Source organism: Neodiprion lecontei, chromosome 2 (genome assembly GCF_021901455.1).
Source record: "Neodiprion lecontei isolate iyNeoLeco1 chromosome 2, iyNeoLeco1.1, whole genome shotgun sequence".
Classification (NCBI taxonomy): domain Eukaryota; kingdom Metazoa; phylum Arthropoda; class Insecta; order Hymenoptera; family Diprionidae; genus Neodiprion; species Neodiprion lecontei.
Window position 1 is genome coordinate 44,066,284 of NC_060261.1, and position 26,318 is coordinate 44,092,601.

At 41.9% G+C, this 26,318-nt stretch overlaps 2 protein-coding genes across 10 annotated transcripts in view; one reads left to right on the top strand and one right to left on the bottom strand.

Annotated features, from left to right (window-relative positions):
* LOC107227814 (FH1/FH2 domain-containing protein 3) overlaps positions 1–2,800 on the top strand; it is a 76,469-nt gene extending 73,669 nt beyond the window's left edge. For all 8 annotated transcript variants that reach the window (XM_046733068.1, XM_046733069.1, XM_046733074.1 and 5 more), the window contains one exon: positions 1–2,800. In XM_046733068.1, coding sequence (XP_046589024.1) covers positions 1–74 — 74 coding nt within the window. In that variant the 3' untranslated portion in view covers positions 75–2,800.
* The window catches only part of LOC107227815 (FK506-binding protein 2), a 27,658-nt gene continuing 3,985 nt past the window's right edge, over positions 2,646–26,318 (bottom strand). The window contains exons 2-5 of one of the 2 annotated variants that reach the window (XM_046733078.1): positions 21,191–21,428; positions 5,258–5,421; positions 4,421–4,533; positions 2,646–3,681 (exon numbers count right to left, since the gene is read on the bottom strand). In XM_046733078.1, coding sequence (XP_046589034.1) covers positions 3,493–3,681; positions 4,421–4,533; positions 5,258–5,421; positions 21,191–21,399 — 675 coding nt within the window. In that variant the 5' untranslated portion in view covers positions 21,400–21,428 and the 3' untranslated portion in view covers positions 2,646–3,492. Of the gene's footprint in view, positions 3,682–4,408; positions 4,534–5,257; positions 5,422–21,190; positions 21,429–26,318 lie in introns of both variants that reach the window. The other variant, XM_046733077.1, reaches the window with a different exon arrangement.

Genomic DNA, 26,318 nt, shown 5'->3' on the forward strand with positions numbered 1-26,318 from the left:
TGCGTAGAACATTGAAGAATGGTCTCTCGGAAGAAGAGAAGAAGCACATCGCCGCATACATCAAGGGCTATTGACTGTGATACATGGAAATCGCGCGAGCGGAAGAAATCTCGGAGTTTTTGACGGAAGCTGGACGAAGACTGCGCCGTCCATACTGGCGAGGGCTGAAGCAACTCCTGCGTTTTTAAGCGACGCGCGTTTCAGAAAGTTATGTTAGTCTTATCTCGTAAACTCCTGTTACTTTTTTTTAGGATTACACCGGATCCTAAGCCTTCCTATTATGAATATCTTGCCAAACTTGCGACAGTCAAATATTGGCTGAAGCATTATTAAGTAAATTTATTACGTATAAAGACGAAACTCGATGATTTCGGTCCAAAGTATATATGCATTATACATTACGAGTAAAGTCGTAATATGAGAGAAATTCTGGGTACTTTACTCGCCTTAAGAAATTAGTACATTGTGTATCTAAGGCGGAAAAAAAGCGATTACGAGTATGCGATTTACTGCCTGAACGAAACGAGGTTGGTGATCACACGAGTGGAATCGCCTTCCGCCCATCATGCGCATGATTTGTTTTTTTTTTTTTTTTTTTTGTCGTAGTCCTTTTGAAAATTCGCCTTGTCGCGCATGTGAAACGGTTGCAAGAAATTACTGTTCTCGTGTGCACTTTACAAGCGAGCCGACATGAAACTTTGCACCCGTTACGAGTGTGCATGAAAACGGCAATTTTGCGCCGGTTTCACATTCGCGAACAAGCGGTTTCTCAAGCGGGGTTGGACAAAACAGTAATCCGTGTAGGTATCTATCCATCTATTTATCTATCTATCTATCTATCTATCTACCTATCTACCTACCTACCTATCTACCTACCTACTCACCTGCCCGCCTACCTGTCCATCCATCTATTGGTCTACCCTTCTATCCTTCTATTCCTCTATTCATCTACCTACCTACCTACGTATCTATAATCTATTTATCCAACTATGTATCGACGTATCTATCAATAGATCGTACTCGAATCCTTTGTATACTTGCCTCTATTCGTATGCAATTTGGGCAGGTAATAAATCCTCACATTTAAAATACTTGCAGTACACTGCAAGTTGCGGCTGCTAGTCACGCCGAAACCCTGTCAGCGTTCCCTCATTTTCAATGCTCACGATCAAACTCGAGTGAAAAAATTACTATTGCATCGACTACTTTGGGGATTGACGGATATTTGTCGTTGATATTACTACAATTTTTGTAACTGCAATTTTTCTTCGTGGTAAACTGGACTGTCGATCTAGTAACTCGTGTTACCGAAGTAATTTCAACAGGACACTACGTTACCTTTCATTTTCCCAGAGTTGTCGTAAATCCGACAGTAATGTTTCTCCGTATAGGTATACCCGTCACACTTTATTCATTATCATTATCATCCGCTGGTTCATTGTGAACTGAAGCAGACGATGAATTCCTCTCATTCGATATTACGAATCAACGAATGATATGCCATTCTTGAAGTCCGTGGGTTATCCCCGTGTTTCCATCTTTCAAGAATCAGAACCGAGGTATTGCAGACTAGGTTTTCCCCGCCCGAGAATGCAACTACATGGATTCCTAACGGTTCAAGTTAGGAAACAGTTCAGTCATGTACGTACCCTTATATTTTCAGTGTAGAATATTTCAGCTAATTTGAAGTAGAGACGAGCAACGTTGCATAACTGTCTGGTTAGATGGTTGTGCATATAATTGTACTGTGCTCTGGTATAACACGAAACGTGCCGGTCACTATTTCAATTTTTTTCTGAATGGCCAACTTGGACGTGTTCGAACATGCTTTCGTACTATTATTCAGCGATCCTGCAAACACAACGATTTCAATTAATTTCTTTACCTGCTGTTATCAATCCACTTAGAATTACTACCTCTGGCATTATATCACGAATTATGTAAAATACAAAAATCGGTCAATAATTATGTTATAAAGGCGGGGGTTTTGGTTTAGAATTGTAAAGAAAAAGTGGTGATAAGATTAGCTTTTGATTCGCGAATTGTGCCTCCGTTATTTTTAATCTGGATCTAACCGTGCCAGATATATATTATATATAATGTCGAAATCTTTCCATAATCTGAACATCGTATGAAATCACAACGAATGGAGATTTCTATTAAAATATAATAACTGCTAGAAGTTCGCTAAATTGGGATTGGAGAGCAACGTAGGTAGTCAAATTTTTTTTCTATACCATATTTACAATACCATACACTATTATACATCTAATAAAATGAATATAATTTAATGTTCAAGTGTCATTTTATCAAGCGCGGAAACCCTATTGCATGCATCAATTTCTTCAACGATACAAAATCGAGAATGTAGATCTGCCAAAGCATCCTTCTCCCCGCTCGTGTTTCCTAATTAAATTCGGAGGAAAGAATAAAAGTCTAAACGTCCGTATAACAAAGTGTGTTTGCGACACAGTTTATTCATATTAACCTTCCTCCATCTTTAACAACGTACAATATTCAATAATGAAAACATTGTTTGATAATAATAATAGTAATAATAATAATAATAATAATAATAATAATGATATTAATAGTAATGACGATAAAAATTCATAGTCATAACATTAATAAGAAATGATAGTAACAATGATAAAGATTTGTGCGATATATTTTGGAAAGCTTGAGAATTGGGGACAGCAAGACTTCAGATAAATGTTTTTTTTTTTTTTTTCTTCGCAACATCAATAAGGTGGAGGTAAGTACATAATGTCACACACGATCGTAGAAATAAGATCTATTATTATGTAAAAAAACTCCCTTTCGAATTATCATAGTCCTCCTCTGTACACGGTAAATACTTGCATATCTACCGATCGCCGAAACCGCGTTTTCGAAACGCAAGTAGGATATGTTCTAGGCATACTAAATATTAAATATCGGCACGGGTATCAATTGTCTTGCGTAGTAAAAAATGCCGTTTCATTTATTTTACAATTTTCCCTTCCTCTCGCTCTATCGCACTTTCTATAATTCTCATTGAAATGTCAGGACGTACCACGGGCCTGCATCTTTAATTGTGAAATTGTTGAACTTTTGCTTCGGCGAGTTTTATTTCGAAGGTGCGAGAAATTGCAAATGACATTACAGTGATTTTTTGTTTTTTTTTTTACTTTACTTTTTTTTTAATCGAATTCCGATCTACCTTGGCAAATATTCGTGACGACTAGTGAATCGTCACTACGCATGGTAACGAGAGCTGGTTTGTTACGTCCCGGCGCTGTAAGAATTTCGTCGTACTTTGAGCGAGAATATGTACATAATAGGTATTATTATAGCGTCTAGTGACCGCGTTTGGTGTTGCGAGCCATGCTCGTGTCCGTTCCGTTGTCGAGAGTAGGTTTCGGGATGACGCCATGTGGAAAGACGAGCTGCAGAAGCTTCGCAGTTCTCCGGTGGTCAGTGTGACGTGATTAATTTTGTTAATTACGGGTTTCAAAGCTCATCGTGCTTCGGACCGCTGAATTCGTCGTGGGAGATGAAGCCGTTCTTATCGCTATCCTCGTGCTGGAATATCTCCTCGACGAGTTTGTCGTGGTCGGCGAGCATTTTCTTTACTTCGTCGCTCTCACTGGCACTGCCCTGCTCCGCCTCGATCATTTGCTTCCTCAAATACTCGCTAACCTGAAACAATAGTATCGAAAAGGCATAGTCAGATATCTAGTCATCGGCTTTGGACAATCGTTTAAGTTAACATTGAGAATATAAGCGACTTGGTGACCAGCGAACTCTAAACAACTGGGGTGAAAAATGTCACGTAATGCAACCCCATTGAGGTGTACGATCACGTGTGAGCAAGTTTCGATGAACAATAAGCTGCTCGTCAAACCTAGGTTTTTGTAAGTCAAACATTATGCGTATAAAAAGTATTATTTTTGACACTCAGGCACGAAATATCTGATAAAAGATATACAAATCCACCCGAGTAGTAAGAATTGACATGGAAATACGTGCCGTATAAAAGTTGGTGCCGTTAAAAAACCGGAATTTTTCTTCAATCTCTACTCATTACGAGGCACATCTATAACGAATTTTTTTGTTCAAAAAATACTTAAAAAAGGCTATAGGTTCGCGAATGAGAAATAGGAGTGAACCCGGATTAAATTTTTTGTTTCAAATGTGAATGTAATAACGGTAGAATTTCGTACTGTCATTTTTGGTGGTTGTGCAGACTCACTTTAGTTGGTCCAAAGCCACGTTACTCAAGTCGACTGAAACTGTCGTTCGAATAAAAGAAATAAATAAAAAAATAAAAAGAACATGTGAAGTTCTTCCACCATCAGGTTAAATAATTGCATATAAATATAATAGCCAACACCGTAGTCCCCAAAATAATGGGAAATGATCTTGCCATTGTTCTCACCTCCTCGCGGGACAGTTGGTTGTCTTTGTTGGCATCGATTTCTTTGAAGACATTAGTCGTTGGCGGTGAATCGCTGATGTCGATCAACTCAACGTCAAATAATAGCACCGCACCTGGAGTGAAAATGAAAGAAAATAACGATATCAGATACCCCGTTTGATTCGCTACGCTGTTTCAATAAGGTTTTACATTAATTATCCATCATCTTTGATCCTTGGTGCCAGTCAGTTATCTATAGTGATTTGCGCAATTTCAACCAAGTGCTCGATAGGAATTCGTTCCGCGCAGAGTAACTTTCGGCTCCAAAGTTATAATATACGATCGTTTTGGATAATTGCCGAAAATTGTAGTCTCGCGTGTATCAAATAGATGCCAAGCGATTAATTCCCCAAGCTATACATGACAATGAACAAATCGCACGAGGATATCGTTGACAATGTACATGAGCTCTATTCGCGTAGGCAAACGCCGGTAAATTATAATGGTTAGTAATTGCCCGTAGAAATAAACGTTATTGGTACTTTGGGAAGCTACTCGAAGATACGTTCCGACGATGTGGTCTATAATTCAAATTCGATCACCGCGTCTTTCGCTATCATCACCGATGTAGTCGATAAGAATCAGCATCGTACGAAATTCACTGTTCTAGGCAGATAATCGCCTGCATACCAAAAGTGAATGCACTTATATTTTCGATGTTTATTCGAAACTTCAATTATTTAGCTGAATTACGGACACGACTTGAGCACGTTCGTATAGTGCGTTTTAGGCCGAGTTAGATGACACATGCTTAAAAGCCTGGGCAATACGAAAAAAAAAAAATTGGAGAATGCTCACCTCCAGGGATAACGTTTCCAGCTCCTTGGTCACCGTATCCCATGTCTGGCGGGATCGTCAGTTTCCTCTTTTCGCCGACGCACATATTCTCGAGTCCTTGATCCCAGCCTTTGATCACCTGGCCAACGCCTAGCTGGAAGGTGAAGGGTTGGTCCCTGTCCAAGCTGAAACAAAAAAAAAAAAGAGAGCGCCTCGCGTTAGAAAAATACGTCAAGTTCGTCAAACAATTTTTCATTGAAATATCTATCCGTTTATCATAACAACAGGCGTGACTGGTATAAAAATTGATTAATCTCAAATATTTGGCACGTATGCTTGAGGCGCCGGATTCCGACAAGCTGTCAAATGTATTGTAGGTGCGTCTTTAAAAAATGTACGTAAAATATTGCAGCGAGATGATTTTGCCGTTACGCCGCGGGTTACCGCATGTGGACCTCGGAGCACATTTCACGCCGAGTGAAATTCCGACTGGCAAATTAAAACCTTGCCTGCAGACCACGACCCTCTCTAAAGATCAGCGTTACGTTAATTCAGTCATGGAGCTCTGACAACGTTGAAGCGGGGTACTCGAATTAGCCGTTTGCAAGCCTCGTCGATTCGTCGTCGGTTCAGAGTAGGGCGTCGAGAGCGATCCTTGGCGCGTCGGATGTAACCTCATCCAGTATCGTTTGACGGCCGGAGTCTCAGGCGGCGCAGGGTCGAGACGAACGCCTATACTTAACGTACATACAGTATGCATGCGCGCGTACATGTGCCGACGACATGGTACCGTGTACTTGCCAGAGACCGAAACGGATATATGCACTCGGAAGTATTTCACTTCGGGAGGGTTGAATTTATTGTTATTGCAGCACCGCGCCTCACGATGCCTTGCTAAATGCATTGTGTTGACAGGTGCGTGCTGACAGAAAATCACACGCACCGAATATCACGAGAAGAAAATTGTCTACGAACGAATCAATTTCAACCGAATTTAAGATGGGGTAAAAGTATTTACCAGCTCTATCGTTGTTACTTTCCCAATTTGTGAAAATGTTTAATTTTTTTTCTACGTGTGGCTCAAGAAATTACGATAAAAATTAAAAATGCATTTTCCATGCCGAATAGGCGGGGAGCACGAATAAACATTCGTTTATATATCTGGTTAAGATTGAAAACAGCCGCAAGATTGTGAATCGTGAACTCCTCGAGTTTCGAGTGAGCGAATCGGCGGCTATGGCTGCAGGGTCCGCGCGGCCTTTGATCGTGTCACGTATTCTTGTCCTGTCTGCATACAATTCCCTATCGCCCACTACCAAGCCTTGAAAGCAAAGCATACAGGCGTCATCCCCTTTTACGAGGAGGAAAGTCAATATCGGGAACGAGGAGCAGGGTCACGATGTGGACACCCAAGTCTCTTATACTTTGTTTCTTGGCGACAAGTCACAGGACACGTGTCTCGCAGGTTTCGAAAATGGAACGGATGAACCGCGTGTGTAAGCTGACACAGAGCGAAGTATAAAGGATTCGCTGCGGCGCGGCGGCTGATGTATTTACACGACTGGCCTAACATTTTACTGTAAATGTTATATCATTCGATAGGAAAGTCGCTGGAACAATAATAGGTAATTTTAGTTATCCGGTGAAAAGCTTTAGTTGTTTGAATTAGGTGAAAATCGCGCGAAGAATATGATCCTCGAGATGATTCTTAAATCGACTTATCGTTAGATCCACCATCTAACTGGCCTCCTTGGCCGAGGATATTCGATATCGATTATTGCGTATTAATGCGATTTGTTGCGATGCAAGTGACAAGACAAAGTGCAAGCAGGAAACCTTTCTGGAGCCTTCGATAGTAAACTAATTATCGGGTTATTGCGTACGAAGTAGCCTCTCGGGCACTATTCGTTCGCCTGCTATGGCAGTATCAATTAAGATGCGATACCGTGGTACGGTAACGCTATTCAATTATTCAATCAACGGGGTGTTTTACGGCTACCCGGAGATTCTTAACTTGGGTCTTTCCAGCTATTGGTCTAGAGTTCATGTTTACTTAAAACACTCCGTCGTCCGCGTTTCGAAAAGAGTGCCAGAGCTCGTGCGCCTATGGTCTTGTCTCGTTTCTCAGTAATATTTACCAGCCACCGTGTAGCATTTTACCAACGACGACCGGAAATTATTTCACGGCTCGATCGAGTGGCAGAACGCGTTTTCAGGTTTTATCTTTTCCTTCTTTCCCAGGAGGCAAAGACAATTGCTGCGGGACAAGTCTCGCGGGGGTGTAAAAAATTAAAAACTGACTTCACCGGAGTAGAATCTACAGGGGTACGACGCTGTATAGGTATCCGTATATTTTGCATGTATATTCATGTACGCGGGTGTCGGCCCGACTCCGTACTTATGTACGTGTCTTTATATGTATATACATACAATATACATAAATATACACGGGGAAAGGCTGCGCCGGACTCCCTGGAATGGGATTTAGGGCAGGCGGGGGATACGGCGATGGTGGAAGAGATGCTGGTTCCTACAAAGACGGCAGGGGTGGGCGGGTGAAACTTTTGTGTCATAGGGAGGTTTTAAATATTCAAGAGATACCGGTGGGAGAAGGTTGAATATAGCCGGGCGCTGATGTGGGTCCTGGACTTGTATTTGTCCCGCGGGAAAACGGTGGTAGGCTGTCCTTGCAATGGTTAGAAGAACTTTCATACTTTCGCCAGCTAAGATCGCAATTCTGGCATACAAGAGGATCAAACCCTCGCTTCGATCTTCAATCCCCGTCGCAAGAACGAACTTTTTGCTCGCTCGCCTCGCCTCGCCTTCCAGACGATTTCGCAAAAGGTGGTGTTTGCGTGAGACTTGCGCTCGATCGTAGCCTGAGGCAGGCCTCGTTATATTCGATCTAATTTTTTTTCTCTCCAAGCCAAATATAGTCGACCCAAATTTCCAGTCTCGTTTGGCCTGAGTACACGGCTACCGAAATTGAAACAAATCTTCGTGGAATTTCGTTAGTAATCGTACAGCAAGAAGCAACATCGACCTTGTACGTTTCATCACACCTCCTCCTATACGATGTAGGGACAACGTGTTATGTCGCAATTCCTCGTTCGCAGGAACAACTTTGAACCAATCGGCCTTCGCCACGGGCTTGACGAGACGAATTACCTTATCTCTTGCGAACGAGTCAATAATGTTTCGGTAAACCTGGTGCGGGAGAGTGAGGTTTTTTGTAGTGTTATCGTTGTGCCCGACGATAAAAAGTTTTCTCACTTCGGTCTTATCAATTGGCAATTACACGCTGAACAACGTTCTCGATGCCAGTGCCTTTTATTCTTCGAAACGTTTGAGAAGGGGTCTTCCACGTACTTCCGTGCAGGGCCTTGGAGTTTTGTTCGAGTTAATTCCAAAGAGGTGTGCAGTGATAGTGACACAGTCAGTGGTACAACCTTAGTGTATCGATAGTCAAGGGTCACCGGTATGTTCTGCAATTTCGTTCACACAGACTTTTGAGTAACAAGAACCATTTGAGCCGCAACTAAGATTTGGATTCGTTCTCGATAGCCACCAAGGTATGCGAAATATCTATGAAATTTATATTTGTATTTATAAAATTTTCCTATTTGAGAACGCGATTTCCACGTACATACCGGTGGTGTTCCATTTCATTTTAGTTTAGTTATTTTCAGTATCAAAGGTGATATGCATACTAATTTTTATAAATTGATAGGAGATAGAAGGGATTAGGATAGAAAAAGTTTTGCCTAGGAATGGCTCAACCCGTTCCCTACCGAACACAGAAAAAATTAACATATCAAAGAACTCCCCGTTATTTAAATTTATTCGCGAGAATACTTCGTACCCTGTGCGCACTTTTCGGCTGCCTAACCTCTTTACATAACTGTATCCGAATCCACATAAAGATACTGACATGTATATGTGCATGTAAATGTATCAATATCCGCATAATACAAAATTTTTGTACAAGCACGCCGAACGTGCACCGAGTAAGTGACTGCTCATTTTCCAGTGAATAGAATTTGGTATTTCTGCGGCACAGAATATTTTCTCAATGCTCTTTCGCAAGATTTTGCCCATTGAAAATGGGTTTGAACATTTCTACCAAAACTTTCTCGATTTTAAAAATTCTTCAGGCAGTAACATGTTGACACCGTTTTATATTTAATTGCTGGTTAATACAACCAGAGGTGGTTGATATCGGTTGATCTGCGTGATATGGCATAACTGAAAGTACCGCAGACATCGATATACAATGACTATATAAACTGCATTAGTGATCCTACCCGAAGTTCACAGTTTGCGCATCTATATTATTTCGCCTGTGGGCAGCTGACAACAAATTGAACGACGCCAAAGGGAAAATTTACCGTGCCGGTAGCGGTACCAGGCCGTAGAGGAACAGGTAATGGCCACCGTAGGTCATTTGATGGTAAGGCTTGGCGGTTTACGTTCCGACCGTTAATTTATGTGCGGATTAGGTAATATGGCGGGTTAAAGAGGGTACCGACAGTCCGCAGGGGGGCGAGGGAGCGAAGTGGCCAGGAGGAGAGTATCACAGGAAAATACTTGACCGGCCTCAACATGACCGTTCCCGCAATTGGAATACCAGCGCGTTGTCAAATATTCTATAAATAAAACATCGAGTCCCCGTATCAGGGGCCAAGTATACATTTCCGTGCCTCGGAGAGCTGTTTTCCCTGTCCCGACGGAGTAATATCTTTCGGGTAATTCATATAAAAAACATGCTCCCCTTTCCAACCTATTCCGCGGATAGCCGCCCTTTTCATTGCGATACCGGGGCCCAGCAGTATCTTTCAGCTTTGTGCACGGCCTTCTCCACCCTACGCAAGTATTAGCGCCCGTACAATACCGAGGATCAGGACGGTAAAGAGTCGTGTACGTGGTCTAGCTTTCTCTCCTGCAGTTTTCGACGAGGAGTCCAACGTCCAAGTTTCACGCGAGAGGGCCGTTCAACGTGCTTCAATCTTATTGCGAACTTGGCTAAGAACCCGACCGCGGAACACTGGATAGCGCGTGGTATAGCGTACACGGCTCTTAGTCTTACAGACTTAGACTAATTAATTTATGGACTCTATCCTTATCTCCTGCAGCAGGAGTTTCTCCCGACATGCATGCGCATACATTCCTGCCTGTGCTTTCTCACGTGAACCGACACTACGAACCTCGGGATGGATGCTGCTTCCCTTTACGGTATACGTGCAATCCTACACAAACGTATACACACCCATGCAGAGGCATAGATATCCGTGAATTTTGAACAAACCTTTAGCCATCGCTCGCCAGCCGTATTGCTACGTCGATCTTGTTTTTTACAATTTCGAACTTACCCAACTTTTTGCACAGCGTACCATACGCTCATCCTAATATCTGCGCTAGGATTTGATTAATAATACGTAAACAAAGCTAACAGTAGTTGTCAGATTTACGGCACTAATTTGCATCAAGTAATTAGTGATTTGTCAGGGTATAAGTGAAGACTGAATGCGAAATCACAATTTACTTTTGTCAAATTGCGTAATGTCGTATTTTTGCGAGTACACTATGCTAGTCTACGGAATCGTCCCGATCTGCTCATTTATGGTGAAGTTTTCCTAAATCATGTCATCCGAGGACATGAGGATCATTTTATAACGGCAACTTCGAAGTTCTGAATTCACGAGTCTGTTAGATTAATTCGATCGTTTTTCCTGTAACCTTGTTTGGGGAAATTATATTGTTAAGAAGATGCCCGGATTACATGTTCAGTTAGTACTTTGACCGCAAAACTGTTCCACTGTTGGGATCACACCGAGTCAGCAGCCTATTTCGCAAACTGTAAAGTTTTGTACTATTCATGAGCCAAGAGATAGAGACCTTCCAGAGTTAGAATAGATGCTGATTACTAACTATTGTTAATGAAAAGTCAAAAGACTATAATGAAACTGCTTAAAGGAGGTTCTGCAGGTGAGAGAAGATGACGCCTCGACCAGAACGTGGGGCACCATGCCGCCTCGCCCGGATTTCCCAAGTGAGGCGTATGTTACGCTACAAGCCAGCATGAAATATTCAGCGCTATCTGGTCGGAGCGCCGGTGCTCAGAACCCCTTTTCCTCCTCTGCCCATACGACCTGCACCGCTTCTGTAGCCTGTGCACATTATTTCATAATATAAGGTATATTTGCACGGCGAGCGACCGCATGGAAGCCACTTCTTCCGGATCACGAGATCGACTTTCAAATTTCCACCATCCGCAAATGTCGTTGTTTCGGTTTTAAAGAAGAACTGACGTATGCTGATTTGAAAGGACGCAGATAGGAGTGTCGATTTGTTATGAAAAAAATTCATTTTCCCCCGTATAAGATTATGGAATCTGAATAGAATCTCACATCCAGATTCTTCAGCTACTCGTTTCAGTACCATAGCTATTTCTGCAAACCGGAAAGATGGAATTGGCAATTGCGATAGACGGTATACGAGTAAAAGATGAAGTTGGGACGGTGAAACCTTTGAATAATTATGAACAACGGGATGAGTTCTATTTTACTTCCGGTTTCCCTATTTCCTTTTTCAGCCTATTACGGATACATGTATAATGAAAGAGCAGAGAGACCGCCATTAGTATGATTACATATTGAGGTGCGGTTGTTGGGAGAATCAACGTCGACCCAAACCGTTATTTTTACTAACTATTATGCGCTGTCTTCCATTCATGATCTAATTCAGTTAGTTGCCTACCGAATTAATAACTTTCGTGAAAGCTGAACGTTGACGAGATAGTGAGAAAATTCGATATACGTTTTGTATGTTGCCTGAGGTAAATATACAAAATGTAATTTTCTACCGAATACGAACATTGACTCAGCCTAGTACTGAGATTTCAATCAGTATAGTATCGAGATGCGTGAGGCATAAGCGAAATTTGCAAAAAGCTGTGACGAGAACTTAGTTGACTACTGTTTATATTACACTGAAGAGCAACAAGTGTCGACGTCAACAGCTACGAAAGCTTCACTATCTGGTCAGTCAGCAGCTATCTTTAAAATCGTGAGGCTTGCGTCAGTTGTAAGTATGAGAAACATAATTCGAAGATTCATTGGAATCCAAGCACGCTTTTCAACGAACTGGAGTCTGAATACGGCCCAACACTCAATAACGTTGGAATAGTTGGGGGATAGTGGCCAGGCGTACCTACACTGGCTCATTCAATTCGGTAGCCTTGGACAGAGTTTTAACTCGTGCGATCAAAGGATCGCAAAGCAGCCAGAGAGGTATTAACGGACTAAATAACGCCTGTAATTAATTCAAAGTGCTGGTCGGGTGGATTTGAAAATCAAGTAGTAAATAACGTCTTGCCACGTGGTGATTATTGTTCTTCGAATTCGTTGATGATTCATTGATGAAGTTGAGAATAATAATTCAGAACGTCTGCAATATGTTTTCTAATTCTCGTCTCAACGACGTCATCTCCTACTTTGCTATAACCATTGCCCCCGCTGTCGCCACAGCCTGCACGCACGCCGTGTCGAGTAGATTACTAATTTTAATTAATATCTGTTCGTAACAGAGGTACAAAGTTCGTTCGTAATTGGCTTCCGAGTACTTGCATTCAACAGTGACGGCTAAATTATATTTTATAAAACAATGATACGATGTACTTTATTTGAAAGATATGCGAACTATATCGCGAGAGATCGGAAGGACAACTGGGGATTTACAAAAAATCGAGAGAATACAGAGTTGATATACATAGAAGATTTTGAGCAAGTCGCCAATACGTGAAACATACAGCTAATATGTTTTGAGTAGCGACACGGGCAAGCGGCAAGATTTGAGGTTTGAGGTAAAGACGGACAGGTAAATATTACACGCGAGTATGAGTACCTATGTGAGCACGATTATAAATAGCAAAAGAAGTAAAAGGGCGATAATTAGGAGACAATACTTTGTTGAACACGACTTCGCTACTTTGCCGAAACAGTGTATCTTAGTTTTCGATGCTCTACAGATATACGAACTAGATCGAAATCGGATGGGAATAATTAGAAATGCCGTTAAGCACGAAGATCGTTCGTTTTTCAGAAATTCTGATTGCTCGCCGCGAGGTTCAGAAAGATGAGACAATAGTGATATAATTATCCGGGCTAAGGAGTGTTGACGGGAAGCAAAAGGTTTGTTAGTGACGTGCTGTCCGAGCGGAAAAGTTACGCTTGATTAAATTCAATTTCTGTACGCGAGCCTGATACAAATGACGTTCGATCGACGAGGACGACATGCACTTCGCCATATCGTTGTAAATTTTAATAAGAAAAAATAAGGTTTCATGTTGGCAATCGGATTACTTAACGGGATCGTGTCAAGACATACTAAAGACTCATGATTTTCATAATCCGCGGATTAATGTCGCGACCTTCGGCAACCTTCGGCAAAATCCAGAGGAAAACCTTCGCAAATTTTGATATTGTGTACCACGCTGACTAACAATTTGTTGCAACCGCAGAAAGCTGTGATTGAATCCTTGTAGGCTGTCTTACTGGCTTCACTTTATTTCAAATTAGAGAAATGGTGCACAGGTTAACGAATGCTAGCCAAAGTTGGATAACTTTGTTGGTCAAAGCCAGCTGGAGATAAACAGTAAAATTCAACAGCGGTAACATAATCTGTTAACTTCTTGGCGCTTTAACATTCGAGGGTTGAATTGAATCGCATTGACATCTACCCTCACGAAAAAAACCCTCAACTTTGGCGTAAATTCTTCCCCCAATTTTTTTCATGTAGGAGTTTAGCATTACGTATGAGTTGGGGGTACGAATTTACACCCAAGTTGGATTTTTTCCCTGAGGATACACTCATAGACGTATCATGCGACTCGTTATTGCATCCTTCGGAAACGAGAACCTTTTTCTATTAGCTTTCACCGAATAGCTTCGAGCTGTTGTTATTTGGTATCACGTTGAACAGGCATCCGACGATGAATTATGATGGTTCCCGTGATTGATGGTCTGGGTACCACGGTATTTTCAATGACTCCTTTTCTCTGTCCACTTCCCGCCCCCTTCTCCGTGCGACACGCACCCTAACTGGAAGTACGAGCCATCTTCTAAATTTTTGGAGACGACCATCTTTTAGTTACTGTATTTATGCCGTCATGTTTGCATGGAAAAGTAGAGTGGGCAGAGTCCTTTTCAATCCAGCCGTCAGGTGCCTCTTCTTTTCATAAAGGTTAGACAAAATGTTGCCACGACTACTTGGCGACAGTTTCCACCTCAGCTGAAGTTAACTAAGTACTGGGAGTTTTAGACAAAACTGAAAAGATCATTTCAATTGGCTCAGTGCTATAAATGAAATTCAAATTGGCAGCCCTCGAATTATATTTCTTGTGGTGTACATATTGCGCCATCGCCGTTCAACCATTGGATCAATCTAGCAAAATAGGTACATCAATACCTATGTGGATATCTACTTCGTGTGAAGGCCTTCTCTCTTCTCGCAAATCATGTTTCATTTCAATTTTTCCCTTTCAGCATTTCGTATCTGCCTCGGGATATCAATCGAGAGCCATCAGATCGTTCACAAATCAATTTATCAAAAGGTCCTGACTGCTACTTTCTTTTGGTACCATTGTAGCAAGTGTCCACCCTGGCAAAGTAGATCGATGCGCATTGAGCTTCTACGCATATTTATACTCTAACTGAGTGTTACCCATCTAACGACGACGATACTTATTAAGTTTTAGGTGAAATTCTAATTGTACTGTTGTGGTGTGGGTTACAATATAATGAAATGCTAATGAAAAGTTCGGTGGCTCCTCAAAGAATAGTATATCCTGGACTATGCTGCTCTACAGGCTTGCTTTCAGCCCAGGACAAGAATCGGGCCCGAACGAAATTTCAGGATACGGCAGTTGTTTTCTCTTAATTGAAGCTACCGCTCAAAAACGATGACGGTCCAAGTATAAATATCCAACCACGATTATCCTAACCTCAAGGGATACTGAAGCGTGTCAACGTCAATCTCTCCGAAGGTTCAGGATTGTATATCGGAAAGACAGAGTCATGGTCGTTGAAGATAATTTGGTAGTTCCGGTGCATAACTCGGCATCGCAGGTATACTTGCACGTGGCCGTGGGCAATACTTCCGTGTGTTACTCAACTATCGTTGCCTTTTGGAATACAGATGAAGTGGACCAACCCACTCAAACCATGGAAACGTGTAAGGTGAAAGCTGTAGGAATGCGGATGCAGGGGGGAACGGCCTAGTTTTGCCGTTGGAAGCGGTATACGACCTAGATGCCTCGTGACTACGGAAGGCCCCAATTCCGCGGTCTCAGAGCTCAGCTAACCACAGCATTTGCGCATACGTGCCTATGTATTCTCTAGATGATCGGTGAATACAAAAAATTATCTCCTGAGTAAGAAATCCGGCTCATTTCAGTGTTTGATTTACTCCTAAGATTTAATCAATATCGTACAGCGATGATGTAGAAGAAGATTTGAAAATAAAGGCCCAACACCCGCGCCTTAAATCGTGGCTCCATATGGCGTACTGTTAGATAAAGTACATTTTATACCGCACAGGAGTGAACCTAGCTAATCGTGTCACGCTGGTGAACTTGATTCTGTCTTCATATCATCCGCGCAAAAGAATATGCTGAATACCGTACAGAGAAGAAAAAGATGCGGCAGGTCAACGCAGCAACTACGTATACAAAGCTTCTCCCAAGGCATCAACGGTTCACTTCGAATCATCAAGTCGAGGACTGACATATATCGAGAGCATACTCTAAGGGAAAATAATCCCGGAGTCCTGCTGAGTTCCCTCTCGCGGGATACTCTTGCCGAAGCCGTGTTTGAGATGTGGTGAATAAACGGAGTCTCGCCTACTTAGGAGCTCATTCTATATAAGAAACATCGACTTCTGTATATCGAATTAAAGAAAGGATTTTCGCAAATGCATTTGATCGGATTTATACCAGGAAGTTATAAATGGTGGATGCTAATATAATGTGGATCATTATTCTATTGTGACTTTGATTCGTAAACACTGAGCTGTTTTGATGCGTATTCTGGTATTAGATATTTTAAACGTGTTCTGTATAGTTACATGAACATTAGAAAACACCACCAAAATGAAGTACACAACAAGATAATGTATTGAATTCAAGGTGAGTGTCCATAAATTAGGTAATGGTCAGCCTTACAATTGAATTTTGCTACGTGGTCTCGATAGTGTTTTACTTATTTTCGCTTCTCACTGGAAAAACATCGTACTGGCCCGCTGCTTTGGCAACTTATTACTCTACAATTTATATCTTTGTAAGAAATAGTTGGCGCGATCGAAATAGAACATGCACGGCTATAGATTTATATAAATAGGTTTCATCGATCCGTTTTCAGTTATCGGATAATTACTTGTACTATAACACGTGAGTAGGAACGGTTTCGATTGCTTCTAATTAAGAGTCTCCATGTAGGCAGGCAGGAAACACAGTCAGTTGAGTAACCCATTTTTGTCCCGCGGGAAAAACAACATCTACCATCCATCTCTGTAAACATGGATCCCCCCTAGCGGTTGCCTCCGGCGTGCAGCCACGAACACCTCGAATGGCATTCCGCTTCACCAGCGCTAATGAAATCCAGTCACATTAGTCGGCAAAGGCTCAATAGCTGAAACCGTTCTACTACTCTTTCACTTTTCAAAGGTGAAACTTTCTTTGCTGTTTATAGATAAATATAATGAGTTGGTATCAATGACGCACGTTCGTCTGGGACACTGGAATTATGGCCAGTGTGCTAATTCGATAGTAACCGATCGAAATTTCGAGATCGAGATTCGATCGAAATAAATTGTATCTGTGATAGGTTTGAATGAATTGATCAATGCTGATGCAAGCCAATGCTTATAAAGACAGTGCTGTAAGAGAAAACTGATTTAAAAGGTGCAGGATGATGACCTTCCACGGTGAGATGAAAGGACATGAAATCCCCTCTATACACACTTGCATGTATCGTGGTTGTACAAACGTACCCATACAGAGAGATCGATGGTATTGCGTATAATCCGGCCGGAGCATCACAACCCGGAGTTAGGCGATGTAATTCAAATTTCAATTAACAGACTTTGCACCAAGGAATGGTCAGTGGTGGTGTCGTCCGACCGATAAGCGTGGTTACTTCCCCTACCTCTAGTCACGGTACCTTCGCTGCTGGCTACGCTATTTCTATCCTCCCCTAACACCCTCTTCCGTGACAACTACGATAACGCTATCGACTCCCTTCCATGCGTATAGACATAGTCCTTGTTCAGTTAAGCGTTGATTATTTGAAATCGCACCCTATCGCCGTTACTTTCTATCCTTTCTCTTTTCTATTCCGAGGTCTATCTGCTCGTCTCGAATCTAGTCTCACAACCCATAACCCCCCTGGCTTAAAAACGAACGAACGTATTTATTTATAATTTTTTTTCAACAATCGACAGTCTCTTTTTTATTTTTTTAACTTTCGACGATACGTGGGCAGCCCCAATGTAGATGTCGATCAATATCAGCCTGCCGAATCCAAGTGTATTTATAAGTGCCTGGTGTGTTTTCACTGTCATTGAATTCCACTTAATGAAAGTTCGAATGCCCATGAGAGTTCAAGAATAGGTATAGATTGAGAAGCATTACTTAATACGAAATTTATAACTGTGTATTAAATAGAAATCCACGTCGTCTTTGAGAACAGGAATTTGAAGAAATCTCATTTGCGATTTACTGACTTGAAGCATGAATTTCTGACAAGAAATTTCTGCAAGCCCCACGATCGTTTATAATCCGTTTTCTGTAGTACGTCGACGTGGGACACTTTCATTGTACTTTCTTCTTAAGCAACACAAGATAACGGAAAGCGGTAGTCACTTTCTTCAATTTCGACACTCTTTCCTGCGGCGAGGACGGAAACTGGAATAACGAAACCTTGTCTCCTTAGTTAGTGGAAGGTTTTTTTTTATCCAAATCAAACTTATACTTGGAATTCTTTCGCAAACTGGGTGCTCTGGTTCATCGCTTCTGCTTGTTGCACAGATAGGTATGTAGCTAACACTCGCACTGTTGGTTGTCACACGATTCGATGAGAGGCATTGATGCCCGGTCATGACACAAACGACATTTGGAAAGTAGCGTCAATGTCTAACTTTAAGTTAAAAAATGTTTTTAGATGCAATATTTGTTTAGCCGACGAGTCTTTTCAACGAAATTATACATGTAGCTGCCTCCCCTCCCATCGCTACCCCTTCCCGCCCCGTCGTAATGAAAAATCTCTCTTTTCTCTTTTCTCATTTTGATTAGGTATTGCTCTGTTACACTTCTTTCACATGCTGTTTTATCATGCCCAATTACTTTCTAATGTTAACTGGTATATTCTAGAAATTACACCACGAACTTACATTGTACGTAACTCTATTTTCAGAGGTAGGCTGTTTTTTTTCATATGCTCGGAATCTTACTCTGCAAGGTAAGTTGTACACGTACAGTTTACATTCCTCAAGCCGATACAATTGTCTTGTGCAAAAACACCAAACACTCGCCAAAATATTCATTTGGTTGGATATTCACAGGACAATCGACAGATATTTGAAAGTTTCGTTCGTATCAAGATGGCAACAAGTGTGGTGAGTTTAATTATAAAACCCTGACGATGAATCTGAAATACAGGCAATGCCGGTGACCATGGCAATACGTTATTTATTCTTCCTCAGTTTTCTTGATTTTCTCAACGGATGTTGTTATGATTTGTTCACAGTGACAGATGTATCGGTGAACGTCACATTCTATGAAATTGGATCATAATTAGCAAATACGTACAGATTGATTCTGAAACGAAAGTGGTGTCTGGAGTACTTAATTAGGTTAATATTGCAATACAAAATGATCGCACTTCTAGGCGCTGGTTGTTACTCGTTTCTATTGTGAAGCCAACCTGAATCAGTACCCTAGACACTACTTCCGTTCCAGTATCAATTCACACACGTGTAGGCACAACTCTCTGCGGCTCTTTGTATACTCTAAGTAATAGAGAATCTTGATCCTCAGAACTAGCGAATTCACAAATTGAAAGGAGGCCACGCAGATTTATCGTAATTTATGCGTCAACTGGCAAAAAGAGAAAATAGCGCAACGGCTGACTATATTTTCAATTGTACCGTGTGTGTCTAACCGTTTCGGGAGAACAGTTTGCACGAGGGGAAAGCTGGCAGCCGGATACTTGGAGGTTTCCGCGTAGGGCGATGACCGACATTGACATCTTCTCCCGTTTATTACATTTTATGCATATTTTCGCAGGTTGGTTCTAACATAGGATCTAACGATAAGCATTAATCGTTTGGACAAGATAATTTATTCTCCAATTATCATTGACTCTGTTCAATCAAAGAGTACAAATTAGCGAACCCCAGGACACCAAACGTTTATCTTACTTTTTAACTTACTCGTCTGTCCGAGCAACGAAATCGACTATCTCCTCTACTTCGACCAGAATAATTTATTTCCAAGGCCGTTAGCGTTAAGTTTGTGTCCGATACAACCGGATACGTTACTTTTTGTTACCACTCCAATTATCGGGTGTGCTTGAGCTTTTGTTTTGAATATTGGATACCTTCAAGAGAGTTTTGAGCGCACTTTTTCGACAACGTTTCCCCGCAGATATCACCATGTTATAAGTATAGGTGAAAATCGTTCAACACATTGTTCCTGTAAATTGGCCAAAATACTTCAATGATAGTTCCGCAAGTCAACTTTTGCAACGTCTTCACTGCAATATATTTTCTGATGTTCCATCCAACTTCTATAACCCCAAGCTAACCTTAATCCGTCAACTTTCTAAGTGAACTAGAATCTATTTCTACAATTTATCAAGCTGAGTGGTCTACTGAATATAGCTTGGTACCAATATAATTCAATCAACCCTGATTGCCCGTAAGATTTAGTAAATAATTAGTAATTCGTCTCAGACTCGAGATAATTTTTACGTATCAGTGAACAACTTGCCCGTATACTCTTGCGAACGCAAAATAAATATGACCCAGATATTTCATCGACACCATACGATCAACTGAGGAGATTTGAGACTAGTATTATCATTGTGTGATGTAGCATTCTTTATCGGTTAGCGAACGACGCTACCGATAAGGCCGGAGAGAGTAAAGTTACTCGTACAGTATGTCGAGTTAGTAAATTTAACTAATTGTAAGGAAAGGGCTTATATCCTTTACTACTATTGTACCGAAAATCAGAACAGCTGTAGTTGTGGCATGTAGCTATGACTCTAAAATTTATTGGACGCATTGCAATGATTTACTAATGATCTATCACGGCGAAGAATAAATTTCTAAATGCTTTTACTTGGAATAAATCATCGCTTTTGAGCGTTGATGCATATTGCAACAAAGTCAGAGGTTCCGATCTTTCAACCCACTAGTAGGTAGGCTATTTTCTGTATGCTTATCACTGCCAGAGAAGATTGATTTTAACTATGTACCGCTTAGTCGGCTTCTATTATTCTCATAAACTCCATCAGACCAGAGCTGGAATCGAGAAATCAAGGCAATCAACATTTGACTGGTTATTACGAAAATCGCTAGCAATTAGATTCGTAACGTGCATAACTCATGAGAATATTGTCCATTGGTACTAGCATCAAGACATATTTCTGATTTGCAAGTGTGATGGATATTAACTATTATAGCCACCTGCAACAGTATTTAGCACAGTTTTTTCAGCATACCAGTTAATCGCATCAATCTGGAAGTTGACTTTGATAAAACGACTGGGAAACGCTTTACGTTCCTGGGGCATTCTCTCGAAAAATGCCGAGTGGAAAAGAGGAATTCCATCGAGTCTCAGTAAACGAAAGACGAATCTAAGATTGAGGTCCGTCGCGAGAAATTGAAATGACTGACCTTGAATCAAACTTGGTACCATCCTTGAGCGTTCCGGTGTAGTGCATCGTCAGCTGGTCTCCTTTTTTCGACTTGACGGTGCAGACTTCTGGCACGTATACCGTATCCACTTTGAAGGCATCAGGCGCGGCTTCCACCGAGAAGGTGGAAAAATACGCGAGCACGCAACACGTCGCCAAGGCGAGTATCAGGGACGTCGAACAGGTCATGTCTGTACGATGTCGGGCGCTGATGGCAACTGAGCTGCAAGCGAAGCGCTTCGTCGCGCTAGGCCACGTCGTGCGGCGTCAAGCGGCGTCGAGGAGCGTCGGAGGGGGCGTCTGCCGTCGGCAGCGGGGCAGGGGGGCGGTGGAGGGCTGGTGGGCGAGGGGGAGGAGTAGGAGGGTGGGGCAGGAAGGAGGGGGTTGGGGGGGGGGGGAACCGGCGGCGGAGGAAGTGGCGTGGCCGACCGAGCGACCGGCTGCCACATTGCGCCGTTTCATTGGTTCTCTCTCAGTCAACGTAGCACCTTACGCATTACGTGTACGCGCCTACGTAGCTCTGTAAATTCACTCTGGTCCTCTCCTGTTCGTTTTCTTGATTTTGATTCCAATGATGTCATCGTGCTTGAACGCCAGCTTGGTATGGATTTTTGATTGATTTGATCGTTTTGGAAGGGTTCTATCATTGCCGAGCAGTCTCATTGACGGTCGCTTCTTTGAAATTTTCAACGGCGAGCTGAAGCAAACCTAATACAACATCAAATAGTCTGATAGTTCATTGATTCGACTATAATTTGGGCCGATTATCGATAACTTTTGTCCGACTCTCTGTCAGCACTAATCGCGCCGAATCCGCTCTACATTAATGGATTGAAACTTCAAGTTGCGTGTCAATTGTCAAATGGCAAAAAGGGTGCATTTTTTATAGACTCCAAAGTGGTAATCACCTTCCGCATCGTCTTAGAGTTTCACCGATGATTGCTGATTGCAGAGGTCAATGTATACGATTCAGCTTGCAGTAAAATAGAGATACAATAATCTATGGGTACACGGTTAAAGCCGCCATGATGGGTTCAGGTTCTTGCTTCGCCAGCAGATTAGCCGGAGTGACGAGTCACACTTATAAGCGTATTCAAATTCCGTAAAATAACACCATTACGAAAACGAGTCGATCGACAGGCGCATAAACCTTAAATGAACAAATGATGAAAAGAACGACTTGAAGTGATCAGTAATCATTCGTACAGATTTCCGAGATGGCTCGAGAAATCGACAGCTGAAATTTTTCGCTCTTATGATTCATTACTTGTTCGGTACGTCAACTACATCGAATGACACGGTAGTACGTTGGACTCGTTGAATACTCCAGTGATTAGCACGGATAAAATTAAAGCAGCTGTGACAGCCCATGTAATCGTAGAGAGTAGGATACTCTTCAGAATATCAAGTGGGTATCTGCACAGCTTCCGTCAATTCTTATTCTGCTTCACTTTACCTTTTCTGTAGTTGCATAGCTAACACGCAGAAATCAAGCTCTCATAGACTTTCCAAGTCACTTCCAGATTCTTTGAAATGAACGCGGTATTTTTTTGTCCCCGCATCACATGTGTAAAAAGGCGTTTTTTCGAGTGGGGTCTAACATAAATTATATTTGGTATATTTACAAGCACATGTAATATGCGAGTGATGTATCTTTCGATAGATTGGTGCACTATCCAGCATGGCTTTTACCAGCTGCCATTGCAATTTTAGATAACTCGTGCGAATCCCGAATCATAATGCAAAGTAGAGTAGCGAAGGGACAATATCTACGTGATATGTAGAGCTTCTAACGATTCAGGCCCAATATGCATCATCTGTGTCACTTGACTCAAGTTCCACCAATTAGTCGAAGAGACCGTTATTAAAGCAACGGGATAGCAGGCTGTATGAATTTCGTACCAATTTCGTCGAAGAACGGTGACGATAAAGTTCTGAAAAAGCGACGTAGTATTTCTCGATTATTTTGCCTCCGAATTCGTTCAATATGCTGCAGGTACCCATGTCTTTCTAGTAAATGACTTCGGTTAGATCCGAAGTGTGGCACAATTTGTATCACAAATCACATTGCAGTGCGAGTCAGTTGTTGAAATTTAGCCTCTTATCAATGTTTTATGAAAAAAGTAACAAGAGTTGATGCTTGCAATTCAAGAACGTACGATATTTGTATTGGAACCTCATTGCCCGACAGTGAAAGGGTAGCATGATGAAACGGTTGATGTTAAAGGATCACCTTCCATATATTTTGACTGCACTCCGGTGATATAGAACACAAGGAATTTCTGAGAACAACGATTTGTCGCTGGGAACGTGACATTACCTGAAAATTCGGACCGCTTTCTTTCCTCCCATCCTCGGTACCTTGTCATTTCTACACGCTTCTAAAATTACAACGATACGTAGGAAAGTTTGACGTTCCACTCGCTCGTGAACAAGGTGACATAAGGAAAGCTATTTACCGGTGACGCGGCCATGTTTCAACGAACATCCGCGATTTCTACCTCGCTCGAGGCTCTCTAGCCCCAAACCCAAGACGTACATACACGTGCAAACAAGGGAACATGTGTGTACACCCTTGCGCTACTGAACAACTCGTCACTTGATCGTTCGCGTTTGTCACGCCACATCACCCTGCGTAAAACTCCGGTGCTATTCTATCCTACCGAACTTCGTCTGCTCTCGGAATCACGGTAGGTACAACTTCAAGCTGGCTTTCACCTAAATTTCTCTCGGGTCTTATTAATTTCCCAATTCGTACTTTCGGATGATCTCTTTCGAGCTTTCCAAATTCTATATTTTTACCATGAGAGCTTCTTAATCAGAACCTACAGAAACGAAATGTTAACTCTCGATGTCGAGCAAGTTGTGAAAAAATAAAACACACCACCAGCAAAAACTGGTTTTGATCAAAACGTGTTTATTGTAACACAATGAACTGTACATATGTATACAATCTCACCAAATGTGCTTCCACATGGAAGAGCAAAGGTTCAAGGTAGGTATGTATCTAAAAATCTGCATTTCTTAGACCTCAAATTTTTACCGAAGCGATGAAATATTCGATTCTCAACAACCGCAAAAGCTCGATTATCTGCAGCGCAATAGGTATATCGCTTAATATGACTTCTCGGGTTCTGCATTTGATCAGGCATTCGATATATGGTAATAGTTAAAATAAGCACACCTACTGTGTTGCCTGTACTATTGATATTCATATTCTCTCTGTGAGGTTCTGATAATGGAATATTATTCGGGGTGACTGAATTTCTCGTAGAAACATACCGTTTGACAGGATGATAAAAAATCTAGAAACACTTGACCTGAGCCCAGTAATAATTTTACAACATTCAAGGGGGTATTCTGGTCTAGAAATTTGAGTAACTTTTGTTCTCTCTTCAATAACTGCCGTAATGGCATTCTTATTGATGAAGAGAATTAGTTTAATTTCTGTTTCAGACGAATGGGAGCATCGGAATCGTTTCAATCGCTTCAATACTTTTTTTTCACTGCTGTATTCAGAGGCGCATAAGTTTAAAAAAATTTTTTTTTTTTCATAAATATTTTTTTTTCTCCAAGCTATTGAAAGAACAATAAAAAGACAGTCAAAAATGGATGGTAAGAGTATGGTATTGTTTTCTTGTCAAGCTCGAAATTTCGGCCTCTAGATTAGAATACCCCCTTAAAGCCAGCGTATATACCTCTACCGTGTGCATGCCTAAGAAATTTTTGTGCCCAGGTTGCGGATGGTAAGTAATTATCAGTTTAATTCGCTGGTAAGCGGACCGTTTGCACTTGACTTTCTCCACTCCACATCACGAATCTCTCGAATAAATTATTCTCCGACAAAACACCTGAGCTGTGCAGCTGCCAATGAATTTTTACATCAAGCCATTCGAGCGCGAGCTTGGTCGAAGATGATTCATGACACGGAACAGGATTGGCCTCAATCATTATCCTCGAATACCAGGATCAATATTCTGTTTCTAATCTGAGCCATAAAGGTGTTCCGGCTTTCGGACTAAGAACGGCTGTGGACCCTCATGGCTTAAATCTTTCTATCCGTTAATACCGGATTCTCTTTATTTCAGTACCGTGGTTTTCTTTTGGGATTCACTTTCTCGTAGCACGATGTACGCGCGCGTACGCATCCGTCCACGCGTACTGCACGCGTGCATTTCTCGCTGCTTTCACAGCATTGGCGCATCGTCGCAATTCTCTTCTGAATCAGGGGTCCCCGTATAATGCGACCTGCGCGCCTCCACTGCACTCGTTAGAGAAAGATAACGGTACTGGTTCACGCCGGGCACAGGTAGACTGTTCCTCGAGGTTGTTGCTCTTTCACGAAGCCGGAGAGATGCGGCTGGCGAGCGACGTAGCCAACGTTACAGCGAGTACACGCAACGTAACTTTGAAGATTCTACGTTACATGGTGCAGCTTTCGACTGCCTGCAAAACACGGTTTGCATCGAAGCTTTAGGCTTGTTTGTTACTTGAGCGTTGTTACTTGAATTCTTCTTACCGCTATATGATTTCGTACGAGGCACCGCTGCACCTTGGTTACTATTATTCAATGTGATTACCTCCTTTGAAAGGTGCTTGAAATTGTGATGTCGCAAGAACGGCATAGCGCGATTTTGAATCAATGGCGCAGACTCGGGGAACGCGATGGAATTTACGACAAACTCTGGGCGATATTAAATTTGATCTTGAACTCGACGCAAAATTAATTGATCATTTCAGCGGTTCAGGTTTGTATGCGTTTGATATAAGATTTCGCAAGCACAGTTCATGCCGGTTGTTCGCTCTGTTTTAACCCGGGTGTACGTGATTCAATTAAAACCAGTCTTGTGTTCTTAGCATAGATCGTTCGTATTTGAGTAAACGGGAATGGTGATGAGCATGGTTCTAACAATGAATCTCTCGCCTGTAAGGCATGACAGAGGCTCCGAAACCTGCGATCTGCTTGAGTACGAGGGCTGCGAAAGCTCGAACGAAGTGGGAGGTGGCCAATTTTCTTCAGACAATATTTATCCTACAGAGGGGAGGATGGTGAATGATTTCTCCTCCGCCATATCGCTGGGGTGGTATAACACAAATTTATAAGTGGA